This window comes from Mycena indigotica (assembly GCF_014461135.1).
Source record: "Mycena indigotica strain 171206Taipei chromosome Unknown Mind.scaff0009, whole genome shotgun sequence".
Taxonomy (NCBI): Eukaryota; Fungi; Basidiomycota; class Agaricomycetes; order Agaricales; family Mycenaceae; genus Mycena; species Mycena indigotica.
Genome location: NW_023503008.1, coordinates 4,161,666 through 4,175,000, shown reverse-complemented (window position 1 = coordinate 4,175,000; position 13,335 = coordinate 4,161,666). Strand labels below are relative to the sequence as shown.

Below are 13,335 nucleotides of genomic sequence, written 5' to 3'. Positions count from 1 at the left end.
AGGACACACAGGCTAACCTAACCTAACAAAGTAGTGCACAGGGGGGGAGATAGAGGGTAAAAGGCCAACGACAGAGGGTCCAGCAGGATTTAAATATATACAGCTCTGTTGTCGTCGTTAGTTCCGCAGCTAAGAAAAAAAAACTAGTGCTCACCCACAACATCAATAACCATTTCCAAGACTACTCCCCCTACGCGAGTTTCTGCCAGGCGGCAGTAGCCCACCACCAGTATTGCGGTCGAGACACTCAAGAGGAACCATCCCCTGCTCGTTCCGCGAGTTTGCACACAATGCCCAGCCATCGTCGTACTCGGCAACCACACGGACCACCTCCCCAGTGACAATCGACAGCTCGTCAGGCAACGACGGGATGAACTCGTAACGGACCGTGGCTGTGCCAGAGGCGGTGCTAGACAACGGCACAACAGGTGCAGGCGCACCATATGCGCTGGGCGGAGCCATCGGGACAGCCATTGGAGGAGCGCTGAGGGCAGCTGCCTGGGCACGTGCAAATGCCATGCCAGGATTCTGGTCGTCCATCATGCTCTTCTCCGCATCAGCGTAACCGCCAAAGCTGCCTGCAGGTATGGGTGGAGGCTGGGCAAACCCAGCAGCACCAGTGGCCCAAGGCGCGGTAGCGCGCCGAAGTTTGCGTTGGCGGATGGCACGTTGGCGGACAAGGAAGACGAATGCGGCAAGAATGAGGAGAACGATGGCGAGCGCGATGCCGATGATGGCCCCCGTGGGAACACTGCTGCCCTTGTTGGTGAGGCTGGCGCCCAGAGGGGTGTTGTTCTGTGCAGCGGCATTGGAGGTAGTGGTGTTGTTGTTCGACTTGTTGCGGTCGCTACTTGGGTTGGGGCTTATCACTGATACAACTGGTGTTTGTTGTGTTGGTGGGGCAGCAACAAAGCCAGATGAGACAGAGACGATGGGAGGAGCTGGTGGTGGGGGTGGGGGCGGAGGGGGAGGGGTATTGGCAACCACGGGTGTGGTCGTTGTAGTAGTGGCTGGAGGGCGGATCGTAAACGTCGCAGGGCCATTGAGTGTGAAGGTAAAGCCCTCGCCAGTGAATACCACAGGTGTAACGGTGGTGAACACTTGGCGGGCGGCTAGCTGGGCGTCGTCGTCGTTGTCGGCATTGGCCCAGCCAGAGGAAGGCAGGCGCTTGGCCTGCGGAGAAGAGGCCTGGCCAGCAGGCACACGGCGCGGGATGATGTGCATTACAGTGGAAGGAGCGTGAAGGACCGCACCAGGGCTAGTCGAAAGCTCTGCCCAAGCGGCAAGAAGGAGAAGGGAAAGAAAGAGGTGTAATCAAGCGACGTGACAGCGTGGGATCAGACAACGTCCATCAGTATCATCAATTCGGCCTCCAATCGCCTCACCATATGCAAGGGACTTGGCTGTTGTTTTGAGCTGTTCCCATCCCGCAATCATCCAGCCTGACTCTGATTAGCATGAGTCAGTATTGCCTTTGCGTCAATCTATGCACTTTTAAAGTTGCTTATCGACTTTTGTCGTGGAGCGCCTCCCCGACCTGCCCGACTCTTATTGACATCGTCAAGCCGACGAGCTGTCTCCGCGTGATTGGCACACGATTTGGATGTACCTTATGTAACGCGTTCTAGCCTTCAAGCATGATTTTCGATGATATCCATCTGGCATCCTCTTGGTTTCAACTCAACTTCAACTCAAGTCTGAGAGGTATGTTTTTTTGCGTGCTTTCGAGTTTAGACTGACTACTCAGCCTCTCAATCGCCATTCCACGTCAGCCCGCATGGTCTGCAGCTCCTGCTTCTCCGACAAGAAGCATGTTCTTCGATGTGGCTCTTCGAACCGGGGTGGGTTGCTCCGGCTATAATTTAGACTTGGATTTAGTCGTTGGCTGCCAGGAACTGTTCTCTCTCTTGCCGGCCACTCATGCCTGCGACCTGGACCGTCAACAGTGTGAAATCAGGCCATAACCCAGATTCTGGAGCGAGGTGGACGATAACAGACTCTACGGTCAAGGTCTGCTCAGGCCATACTACTCTTTTCTCATTGCTCATAGAAGCGCAGGTGTCTTTTTCTGCTGACCAACAAAACGCTTCCGAGGCGCGGGCAGCAATCGCATACGTCAACACTGCTGGCGACGGCTATGGTGCACACGCTACGACCATGGGCGCGATTGCGAACAAGATTCCGGCTCTACCGCCGTTGAAAAAGTCGTGCGATCATTGCCGTGCGCGGCCCGACCAGAATGGGGACGGTCTGCCGGGTTGTGCTGCCTGCAAAGTGGCGCATTATTGTGGGTCAGTCAATGCTGTTGCTGTGCCCGAAAAGTGCTTACGTGGGACAGAGTCGAGTGCCAAACCGCCCACTGGAAAATGCATAAGCAGCTCTGCAAGTTCCTTGTTCGCCAGGCCAAGAACGATTCGGACAATGCAGCACGAGCACTCCGATGTGGCCAGTCTTTTGTCTCCGTCAAGACATTGCGTGAGTGGTACTACAACAACATTGACATTGTGAAATACGCGGTACATATGTTTTGGCTTGCATTGATGTGGTTAACTGATAATAACCAGGTCGTCCAAAGCCTTGAACTGTACAAAGGCAAGGCAGACTCTCTCTGGCGCACGCACTTTGCATGGTTCCACGTCATACCACAGAAGGATGACCAGCGCCCTTGTCTGCTGACTGCCGATGAACTCCAATTTGTCGATGCGGAGTCATTCCCAATGGAATTGGGTTGCGAGAAGGGCCCAGACGGTGTCTCTCACTTGATGCAGTGGTTTGGCGCGGAAGAGCGCATCATCATCGTCATCCAGGCTGAGCTGGATCATGAATGCACGTGCGGCCACCACCTGTCGCCTCTATTTGAGGATCTGGCGCTGCCTGAAGAGGGGGAGTGGGCGAGCATGGAGCGTGACGAAATGTGGCGGATGCATATCCGTATGCGACAGCAAGCGAGAGACATTGTCGCGGGGAATATATAGCAGTGCTTAGGTGAAAGTTGCCAGTGTGTTTGCTTGAGTTTGTTTATCTTGGACAGAATCTTACAACAGCGTGTCGTGATGTGACTTCCGGCGTGACTCTACATTTTTCGTCCTCCCGTGTCCAAATTGCTAAAGACAGCGCGGTTCGCGGAATCTTCACTGGCAGTTTGACGTTTTACTATTTGCTCTTCCAGAAAGCTGTTCTTGCTCAAGGCTATCGGAGTGTTACCTACCATACTTACTTCACGACTCAAGTTATCATAGTAGGAAGATCAACATGAGGCCCTCAGGACATATATTTATGCTGCCCAATGAAATCATCACCGAAATATTCGTGCAATATCTCCCACCTTATCCTATGGCTCGACCTCTGGGAGGAGAGGGCTCTCCCACTTTTCTGCTGGGGATTTGTCGTAAATGGAGAGTCATAGCGCTCCAAAGCCCCGAGTTATGGCAGGCAATCCAGTGTTACGAAGACACGCATATCGAAAGGACGCTTGATTGGCTTCAGCGTTCGAAGGGGATGCCTTTGGCGCTCCATGTTGTGTTCAGGGTCACTCCCGCCTCACTACTAGATGATGATTCCGTCGACTCTCCGCAGAAGAAGCTCTTCACGGCAGTCGTTGCCGCCCGCTCACGCTGGCAATATTCACATTTCTGGAGCGGCTCGGCAATTACTTCGCTGCTTGTCTCGGAAACGGCCTCGTGCCTTCTTCACCTCTGCATCCGACCGGTGGACACTTACAGACACGACTTCAATGACACTGGAATAGTCACGTTTCATTCCGCTCCCCGCCTGCAGTCGCTGTCTTTGTTGGCCGTCAAGCTCACCGTGGAATCCTCTCAGCTACTTCCCTTTCGCCAGCTGATCGCCTTGACCCTCTTGCACGTCTCTTTTGTGGATTGTTTTGCGGTGTTGTCCCAATGCGGGAATTTGAAGCAATGCAAGCTGGCTCTGTTGGATATGGAGGGGAGTGCAGGCGTCAACATCGAGCTCCCTTTCGTCGACCTATTTGTTTTGGGGACCTGCGAAGCTCTCGGACTGGCTGCAATGGGTCCAGTCATTCAGCCCTGGTGTCTGTCGGTCTTCACATTACCAGCTCTTCTTCGAATCCAAGTTGCGGTGGATTCACTTACGGTCGACACTGTGGCGGAAGAGTTTGGGTCATTTATCTCCCGCTCCCAGTGTAAGTTGAAGCAAGTCCGTTTCACTTCCCGGCGCTTTGCGGGAGCTGGGGAGCTGGCGTCACGGTGTCGGAGTGTCTTTGTCAAGGCTGGTATCGACTTCAGATCAGTCTCCGTGGACCTCAGAGAAGTGTATGAGGACACACTGTGGGAGACAAGCGTATACTGGGACCCGAATCTATAGTCTCTGCTTGCTTCATCAAAGTACACAATAACTAGAAAACGTCTGTAGATATTCTGAAGTTTGAAAGAGTGAAATTTCAAGGGCCAATCTAATCAGATCAAATGGCTTGCCAAGCCATCGCCGGATCTTCAGCCAATCACAACTCTTCCTTCGACCACCACCATCCAAACCTTTTCACGCTTTCTCCCGACACTCCTCCAACCGATGCTTTTGTCGTTGATGTCACATACGATCCTTGGCATAGACCCACATCCGTGGAACTTACATGTAATATAGGCGCTTTGGTCGCTATTTCGCTCTCTGGTGGTTTTGAACGAGCAGCTGGAGCCCATTTTCCTCCACGACCTTCCTGCTATCGATGGCTCCAAGTCTCGGGACCCCTGTGCCAGAGCCAAAGCCAGCGTGACCACCGAGACACTTCCGCATTTCCTCTTGACTTTGGACAACCATGTCCCTCGCGAACTTCGACTTCACGTTCACCTTCTTCCCCGTAGTCTTCCCCCGCGTCTCTCCACATGTTGTACGTTATCCTTTTTCTACTTGTCTTGGTACCCATTCGTCTACAGCAAGATGAATACGGCTTGCCGAAGCCACCCCGTCCACAACATCGCCGTTCCCAAGGCGTCAAAGCCACTCGAAAGCGTCATCTACCACCCGTGGTGACGCTCGGGAAGCGTACTTGCCCCGTCAGCGATGGACCTCCAAAGAAACGGGTGAGACAGTGCTTTCCAGAGCCACTCCCCGAAGAGTTTCTCGAGCAAGTTGCCGCGCTCTCCCTCGCTCCTGCTGACGTGGACATGACTGACGTGGAGGTGGACAACCTTTGTACCCTCCTCGGTCACCTCACTGTCCAAGAGGTCGTCACAACCCCACCTCCAACTAAGCCTCCTCGCAAGCATCGTCGCTCTGACAACAAAGAGAACGAAGACCCAGCTTCTTTGACGTCGAGCAGGAGTGGGGGCGTGAAGCGCCATGGCAGGGCACGGGCACGTGCGACGGACCCATATTCGGTTCTTTAAGGGCCACGTTCAATCTGTTCATTGGAAGATATCGGCAACGGATCACTCGCATCGGACTTCAGAGATAGTTTGCTTGCTTCTTGGTGCGTTATCTCCTGGTGACAAGATTATTTGCTGATAGGTTGCAGGAAACACGATACCCTCTACTATCCCATACGCGCAGCTTATACCCTCGAGCCAGCTGCTTTGCTTGGATTTATTTGAAGGCTCCACATGCAAACTACTCCCCGATCGAGCCAGCCACGGATCCGCTGTGCCAGAAGTAGGTCTCATGTTTGAGTACTCATTGATGGGCTAATGTGTCTGCTAGTTGATGCCCTTTGCTTGAACGGACCGCTACTAGCGCCCATGAGGTCAGTCGGTCTTTGCTACTCGGTGTTTCCTTTCTGAATCTCTGCCCTAGATAATCGTCTTATGACATCATTTGCTTGGACTGGTGATACCCTATATCGCGAAGAGCGTCAGCCGATACCCCTGGAACTCGCTGCGCTCAAAGGGTGAGTAACAATCCTTCTAGTAGCGTCTTCTGACCCTTCCGCGTAGACTATTTTGCTTGGGATTGATTGTAAGTCCTTCTCCATGAATTTTTCGATATCCAAACTCATCAGGCTTAGACATGTGCTCTCTTCTTTCCGAACACCCAATTCCCTCGATGGTCCGCTTCCCCACCATCGACGATTTCAAGCCTGCAGCAAGCACCACCTCATCGTTCTCCACGAGTGCAACTGCCTCTATCGAGGGCTTTACATGCGACAGTTGTTTCGAGGCTGTTTCTGCCAACAGTCTTCCCTGGCACTAAATTATCGCCAACGGTCCTGTTCTATGCGCCACCAATATGATCCAGGGCGCGATCTGGAGCCATATTTTGCGCAATCTTGAATCGTCACGCGCTGTTCGCGACCATCATTTCTTGTGATTCAGTCACTCCACAGTCAGCGCAATCCGACGAACCAATCGACGAATTACCACCTTTTGCCCGCGGCCGCTTTTTTGTCGCCGGGCACGCTGAAACTCACTTCAGCATATTGCTGCACTGCTGCAGTTACCTTTTGGCCTCCACTGCTCTATACCAAGGCCTGGAATACCCCAAAACGACGGCCATATCATTGTCGTTGTTGGCGAACGCAACGTCGCCGTCAATAGTATCGTCTTCAACCACCTTCATGGTTGGCCACGACCCGACTCGATAGTCTGCTTGCCGACAATACTCTGGGCATACAACCATATACCAAAGCCCCCAATACCCATCGGCAGCGAGACGAATCGGCTCTACCATCATTTTCATGACCGACCTATCGGACGATCATTCCATTGTCTAAGGTCTTTTGGGTCAATCGCGTTGCTTTCAGGCCGTTTCGAAAATGCAAAAACGGCGGTGGTCGAATGAAAAGCGGAAAACCTGTTTTAAAGGCGGGCGAAGAGAAACGTGGCTTTACGCCTGTCTCTTTCGCGCTCTTTAACAGCACAAAAACAGGCGGGATAGGATTAGGAATCAGAAAAGCACTTTCAAAGGCGGGCGGAGATGGCCCTTTTTGCGGTTTTCACACCGGTCGCTTTCCATAGCGAAAACACAAAAACAGGCGGGATAGGATGGAAAAGCAGGAAAACAGATTCAAAGGCGGGCAGAGATTTCGAAAAAAAAAACCCCAAACAGGCGAGATCGGTGCCGGAGTAACAAAAGAAGAAAATCGTATTGAAAGGCGGGTAGTGATAAAGTCGTAGCGTTGCGGGCTTTTAGCTTGCTGTACTGTAGTTGAATCGAAATGTTGTTGCTAGTTTTTAGGTGTGATCGCTTACTCTCGACCTCGATGCACATCAACGCGACCACAGTCATTGTCGGCGACAAAGTCGTTCTCGTATCTTCCGGAGCATGTCCCCGTTCGTCCACTTGGTTCTCTCCTGCAACGCGGTCTTGACTCCACAAAGTAGGCCTACCACGAATGGATGCAAGATGAAGAGCTGCAAGCTCTTACTGCAAGCGAGCCTTTGACGCTTGAAGAGGAATACGATATGCAGCGTAGGATGATGAGCCTTTCTCTATTCCGAATTCTCAGCAAAGGATAGGCAAATGGCGCGAAGACCCGGACAAACTGACGTTCATCGTTCTGGCGCGACAAACTGGCGATGGACTTGATTCCTCACAAGTGCCCAGTCCGCACGAGGCCAGCGTGAAAGCGCTGCCTATGATTGGGGATGTCAATATTTTCTTGCACGGGAAGGAAACGGACGAGGAGTTCTATGCTGAAGCGGAAGTTATGATCGCTGGTTCGTCAGTGCGTTCCTCCCATTGACTTTAGTCTGAATAAACACAGAAAAGGAATACCGCCGTCGTGGATGTGCACGAGAGGCGTTGCAGCTACTGCTTGGCTACACGACTGCCTCCTCTGTTGGGCACTTCATCTGCCACAAACCACCACCACAGCCAGATCAATCTAGCCCACTCCCACTTCCCCCGACTGCTCTTCTCGTTCGCATATCTGAATCAAACGTTCCGAGCATCAAGCTGTTTGAAGGTCTGGGTTTTCAAGTGACGAAACGGGTCGAGGTTTTTGCGGAGGTCGAGATGCGGTGGAAGGCGACGACCTGAAATCTATAAGTACCCCGGTTGCTAGCGTCCCAACGTAACGTTAGAGGCCGGTCAACAAAGAACTTTGGATGTCGCGATTTTACGCCAAGAATTTGAATAAGACAAGCGGACCTGGATAGCAGCTAAACATCGTGTTAGATCCTGTAGCACATTACTTTACTCAGAAAGCCCGTAACCTACTTCCTACAGCGGTTAATGTCGGCTTCGCTCCGACGATAACTACGTAGGATTTTTCTAAGTAGATCAAACTCATCTGATTTTGATTCAGAACCTCCCTTTCGCGTTCATCTCATTTGTTTTCAAGTCGACTATGGCTGCTAACTCTGCGTTGCCCTATGCTCTCGTCAATGTGGTCATATAACACTTCCTCTCGCTGCGGCCAGCGCTGCGAACGCGAATTCTCAACGGAGCAAAAGTCAGTGATGTTGGGTCTCGGAGGTTTCCAGCGGCTTCTCAAAGGCTAGGTCAATTTGGAGAGATGCACGCTTACAAATAGCGCTAGGCAACGCTTATTCCGTTGCCGCCAATTACAATCTGTTGTCGTTACCAGGCATCGTATAGACTTCTCTCCGTCATCGCGACAACAACATGCTCGAGAAGCTTCCCGAGGTTCCCTTGCATCTTGGACACGACTATGCAAGTTCCCCAGGTTTTGGCTGAAAGTGGCTGACGATAGTTGCAGGAGCTTACAGCAATTCGAGCGGGTTCTCGGAGAGCAGAAGATAGTGCTTGGTTCTACGCCTTCGTCCGTCGTTGGTCATGCAGCACCGCTGCGGGCGAAAATCGCACAGTTCGAGTCTAAAGGCGGCGTACCTCGACCACGGCCGGGAGAATCGTTTGGAATTAGTGTCCCAGCCGTGGACCCTACACAACCGAGACGAGGAGAGCTATATGGCAATAGGATGAGGCCTGTTTGGGTGCCTAGTCTACCTTCCAAACCGGAGTCGGTGAAACCGAAGCCACTGGCCCATTCAAAGTCTCAGCGGATCGAAGTGGTTAACCAGATGGAGGAGACGGAACCCGTACCGGCTTTGTCGGTGTGTTTTGTTTGCTGTGCTGGTAGTGGAGATGAAGATTGATAAACACTTCAGAACGCTAGCCCGCTTTTGCCACCGCAGTCATCGCAAGATATGTTGAATCAAGAACACGAGGCGCCCTTAGTTGTGGTGGAAGATATAGCAGAACTTGTTGAGACTGATGCTGGGTCATCAGTTGAAGATGGGTCGGTGCGGGATGTCGAAGAGGTTTCTATACCGGAACTGGAGATAGCAAGGGTACTTCCGACCCCAATTTCAACAACCACATCACCAAGCGTTCCACCTCCATCGCCGCCCGACTCGCTGATATCGACTAATCAGCCGCGCGAAACCTTAAATCATGATGTAGAAAAGCAGCAACCAGTGCTCAGTCACTCTCAAACCCCCTCGTTCTTTGCTGTGGTGCATCCCAAAACCCGAGAGCCTCCATCGATGGATCGCTATAAACGACTACCTCCTACCCCTCCTCTCATGACCCCGTCTATGGCCAATGCCGATCTCGCAGCTCTTCTTCTCGATGCTGCAACCTTGGAGCGGAAACTGCTTGCTGGAGAACTACCCGCAGACGTAATACGCCGTTTGAGCATGCGACCACCACCGCCAATTGCCAAGGACCAGCCTGGGGTGATGCTATTCCCAGTTCGGCGCGTGCCAGGATTTGTTGATGGGACGACAGAGGAGAATAAGGCAAACAAATCATTGCTGAACTTCTCCTTCAAACGAAAGCACAAGACGGATTTAACCAACAACGACTCTGCGTGGTTCCCTGAATCGACAACGCCCAGGTGGAAATTACTAGTTAGCACGACGAGACACACGCGGACTCGCTCATAAGGCCACGGAGGAGATAATTATATTGTACCTACTCTAAAATACAGTAAATCTAGATTTTAATCGTCTACCCGACGGCGCGTTGTTACGTCATCAAATCAGGCCGCCTTTCCTCTACTTGCCTCCTCCTGCTTGGACCCTCTCTCCAACCCATCTTGAATGTTCTGGAGGCAAGCTGCTTGTCTTCTTCCCTCCCTCCAACCTCAATCCCTTTCCCAGATTCGGGTTTCACAATGCGTCCGCCATTGACAGCCTACTCGACAAGGAAGACATATCAGTCGAAGCAATCCTCGACGAAGACGACCTGCTTCAAGAATGCAAAGCCCAGAACACGCGCCTTATCGATTATTTTCAGCGGGTAGATGTTTTGCAGCGGTTGCTGGGCTATGTTACCGGTCAGATTGAGGGCGAGCCAGACAGAGGCCAGTTCAAGTGAGCTGCTTTTCCCCCCTCGATAACACCTTTCAACGACATCAATAGGTACCCGTATGTTGCGACAGAGGTGCTTTGCAGCGAAATCTGGTCGATTGTAGAGACTTGCGTCAACTCTCAAGCTGAGCTGCTCGTGCCCTTCTGGGAATCGGTGCTGGACCGGACTGCAGAGGACATGAAGCTGCAGATGGTCATGGCGTCGCATTTCGCGAAAATCAATGCAGTCTTTCTGAGCAAACGGCCGACAGAGGTGCGCTATCATGCTTTTTTGCCGGCAATCCTTTCTGACAGCGCAAGAGTAGATGCTTGCCTTCATTCGTGCCCAGCCCTCTATCGTAGAGCGTTTGTTGCAACACATTGAAACATCATCCTTCGTGGACCTCCTTGTCAGGATAATACAACTCGACGAGCAACCAGGCGGCATCGGCGTGGTCGAGGTCGGTGTCAGTTTACGGCAAACAGCCGTCTTACGATTCAATACCAACAGTGGTTATCGTCAGAACAGCTCGTGCCCCGCTTACTCGCGCTTCTCGCGCCGAACCACACTCCCGACATGCATACCGTGGTTGCGGAATTGATCAAAGGCATTATCTCAATGGCAACACCTGCGCCAGGTCCAGGGATCGCGGAACTGCATGCCGCCCCAGCGTCAAATCTGTTCGCTAGACAGCTTGCTTCAGAAGAGAGCGTCAAAACCCTTGTCGGGTATATGATGACCGAGTTCCCTGCGAAGCCGGCAGACGATCTCGACAGCGAAGATACCCTCCCCAACCGGGCCTCCTGTTCGTCTTCGGTCGTCCATTCAATAGCCATTGTTATCGAGCTCATCCGGAAAAACAACTCCAACTACTTCGAGCCATACCTCTTCCACACCCTTCGGAATCGCCTAATCACCGTCCAGCAGCAACTGACCTCGACTGCGTTAGAGGATGATGGCGGAAGAGAGACCCTTGAAAAGGCCCTTCGTGAGATGGTGGATCGGATGGGCATTGTTCATCTTGGGACGGTGTTGACAATCATTTGTGGCAAGCTGGACTCCCTCCAGCGTTTCTTGCGCTCGCCGCGCTCGTTTGTGAGACTTTCCACTCTTCTTTGATCTGTTCGGCTTATTTCAGCCCAGGACGGACCGATACAAACAACGGTTGGGGCCATCACCCCTCTTACCTTCGAGCGTTATAGAATCTGCGAATTGTTTGCGGAGCTATTGCATTGCTCCAATATGGCCTTGGTCAACCGCCCTCCAGAGTTGAACAAATTGTATGACTCTGAAGGACGGTTACAGGGTGGCTTGGCTGCGCTTGAAGATCTAGCTCGTGTCATTGCGCTCAACAACGGTGATGAACGAGATCGAGACGCTATGGGCACTTCTCAGGACGAAATCGAGCCGGCACGAGAGCTCCCAATAACTGGTATCGTCCGACCGTTCATGGATTCAGACGAGGATATGGATGAGGAACCTGGGAGTTCAGACGACGACTCTGTTACAATGGAGGAGCTCAATATGGTGGACGACCCGCCGTTTCCGATTTCTGACCCGACTGTTAGGGCCGCCTCAGAACCACCCCCATCTCCACCCCTCATCCCATCATCTTCTCCTGTCGCTATCCCCACTCCCCGCGAATCACCAACTTCCTCTCTAAAAAGTCCCGACTCCGGTATATCGGCCTCGACATCGACAACCAGTTTACGGTCGCAAAGCTCGAAACGTCTGTCCCGCCGGAGCGCAGCGCCGCCACCAGAAATACCGCCTCCAATTGGAGACCAGTTCAAACGGCGCTTTATTGATCTAAATATCTCTGCGACATTATTGGTGGGCTCTTTCTTTTTCCTTGCTCATCAGGTTATTGACCAAGTTGCAGGACTTGTTCTTCGAGTTTCCTTGGAATAATTTCCTGCACAGCTCGGTGTATGACTTGGTGCATCAGATTTTGACCGGGGACGTGGATGGTGGCCTTGGGCGAGAGCTGGCTGTTTCTCTTTTCCGCGATGCCCAGCTCATGAACCGCATTGTTGAAGGCCAGAAAATGAATGATGTCGAGTGGTATGCTTTCCCTTTCACCAGCCCTGAATTATGCTCATGTCTCCTCCAGCGCAAAGCCGAAAAGTGTGCGCCTCGGGTTCATGGGCCACTTAACACTTATTGCGGAAGACGTATTGACTGCACTCGAACGGTTTCCCGCCGACTTGAGAGAGCAAATTGCCGGTTTCGCGCCACAGCCGGACTGGGAAGAGTATGTGCAGGGGCGTTACAACGAGACAAAACGCAGGGACGCCGAGCTGCTTGGCGGGGGCAAGCCGGTGATCAGAAGCACGATGTCGGGCTCTGGAATGACGAATGGTCCGCGGTGGAAGGTGGATGAGGAGGATTCGGGAGGCGTCACTGTTTCGACAAATGCCCCAGAGAGCGGTAGTGCGCGTGGCGAGTTCAAGCGTGCTCTGACTTCGCGGCCACGGAGAGAAGGCAGCGCTGATTTTGGGCCTGCGCCGATGTTTGATGAGCAAGAGGAGGAGTCTGGGACCGTCAACAGCCATCGCTTCGATTATGTCGCCAATTCGGACAACTTTGATTCTGACGATGAGGATGATGGCGCCGGGTGGCTGGCCCAATCGACTTTTTCGCTGCGAGATCCGCCTGTGTCAAGTCGCCATTTGCAAAATTCTGAGAGGAGACCATTAGGTGCTTCTGGGTTTGATGTCAGTGCTATGTTCCGCTTTCCTCTAAGAGTACTTAATCTTGGTTAGGATGTATTTAGCCCAGGAGGCTCCTCTTCTTCCTCAGAGGACCCGTTTGCGGATGAGGCATGTTTTTCCGTGGTTAATTTTTGTCATTTCTGACGCCCTTTCAGGACGGCTTTGGACCCTTTTCAGACGCAGCGGCCTCCTCTGGCTCCGATCCATTCACATTCGCATCGTCGCCCTCCTCCGCTTTCTCAGAAGACATGGACGACTCCACGTTCGACGACAGCTTCGGCGATTTCGGCGACTTCCAGAGCGGAGATTCGGACTTTGGGCGGGCGAGTCCGCTGAACGACGGCGAGTTGACGCCCACAGCGGGCAGTTGGACGTTTACGAGCAGCAGCGGGAT

General features: G+C 52.6%; 4 protein-coding genes across 4 annotated transcripts; 3 read left to right on the top strand and 1 right to left on the bottom strand.

Moving 5' to 3' along the window:
* Nucleotides 1–162: 162 nt before the first annotated feature.
* MIND_01107100 (SH3 domain-containing protein) lies at nucleotides 163–1,224 on the bottom strand (the record flags this gene model as incomplete). The annotated part of the gene is made up of 1 exon (XM_037367637.1): nucleotides 163–1,224. One exon carries the CDS (start codon nucleotides 1,222–1,224, stop codon nucleotides 163–165), a length of 1,062 nt encoding a protein of 353 aa, XP_037217031.1.
* Nucleotides 1,225–1,920: 696 nt separating this feature from the next.
* Nucleotides 1,921–2,975, top strand: MIND_01107000 (MYND-type domain-containing protein; the record flags this gene model as incomplete). Its single annotated transcript, XM_037367636.1, has 4 exons — nucleotides 1,921–2,010; nucleotides 2,059–2,291; nucleotides 2,339–2,516; nucleotides 2,565–2,975. The coding sequence occupies 4 exons, from the start codon at nucleotides 1,921–1,923 to the stop codon at nucleotides 2,973–2,975; spliced, it is 912 nt and encodes a 303-aa protein (XP_037217030.1).
* A 1,817-nt stretch (nucleotides 2,976–4,792) lies between these two features.
* MIND_01106900 (uncharacterized protein) lies at nucleotides 4,793–5,363 on the top strand (the record flags this gene model as incomplete). Its single annotated transcript, XM_037367635.1, has 2 exons — nucleotides 4,793–4,864; nucleotides 4,911–5,363. The coding sequence occupies 2 exons, from the start codon at nucleotides 4,793–4,795 to the stop codon at nucleotides 5,361–5,363; spliced, it is 525 nt and encodes a 174-aa protein (XP_037217029.1).
* Nucleotides 5,364–7,171: 1,808 nt separating this feature from the next.
* MIND_01106800 (Acyl-CoA N-acyltransferase) lies at nucleotides 7,172–7,950 on the top strand (the record flags this gene model as incomplete). Its single annotated transcript, XM_037367634.1, has 4 exons — nucleotides 7,172–7,219; nucleotides 7,293–7,380; nucleotides 7,428–7,628; nucleotides 7,676–7,950. 4 exons carry the CDS (start codon nucleotides 7,172–7,174, stop codon nucleotides 7,948–7,950), a joined length of 612 nt encoding a protein of 203 aa, XP_037217028.1.
* Between the last annotated feature and the right edge of the window lie 5,385 nt (nucleotides 7,951–13,335).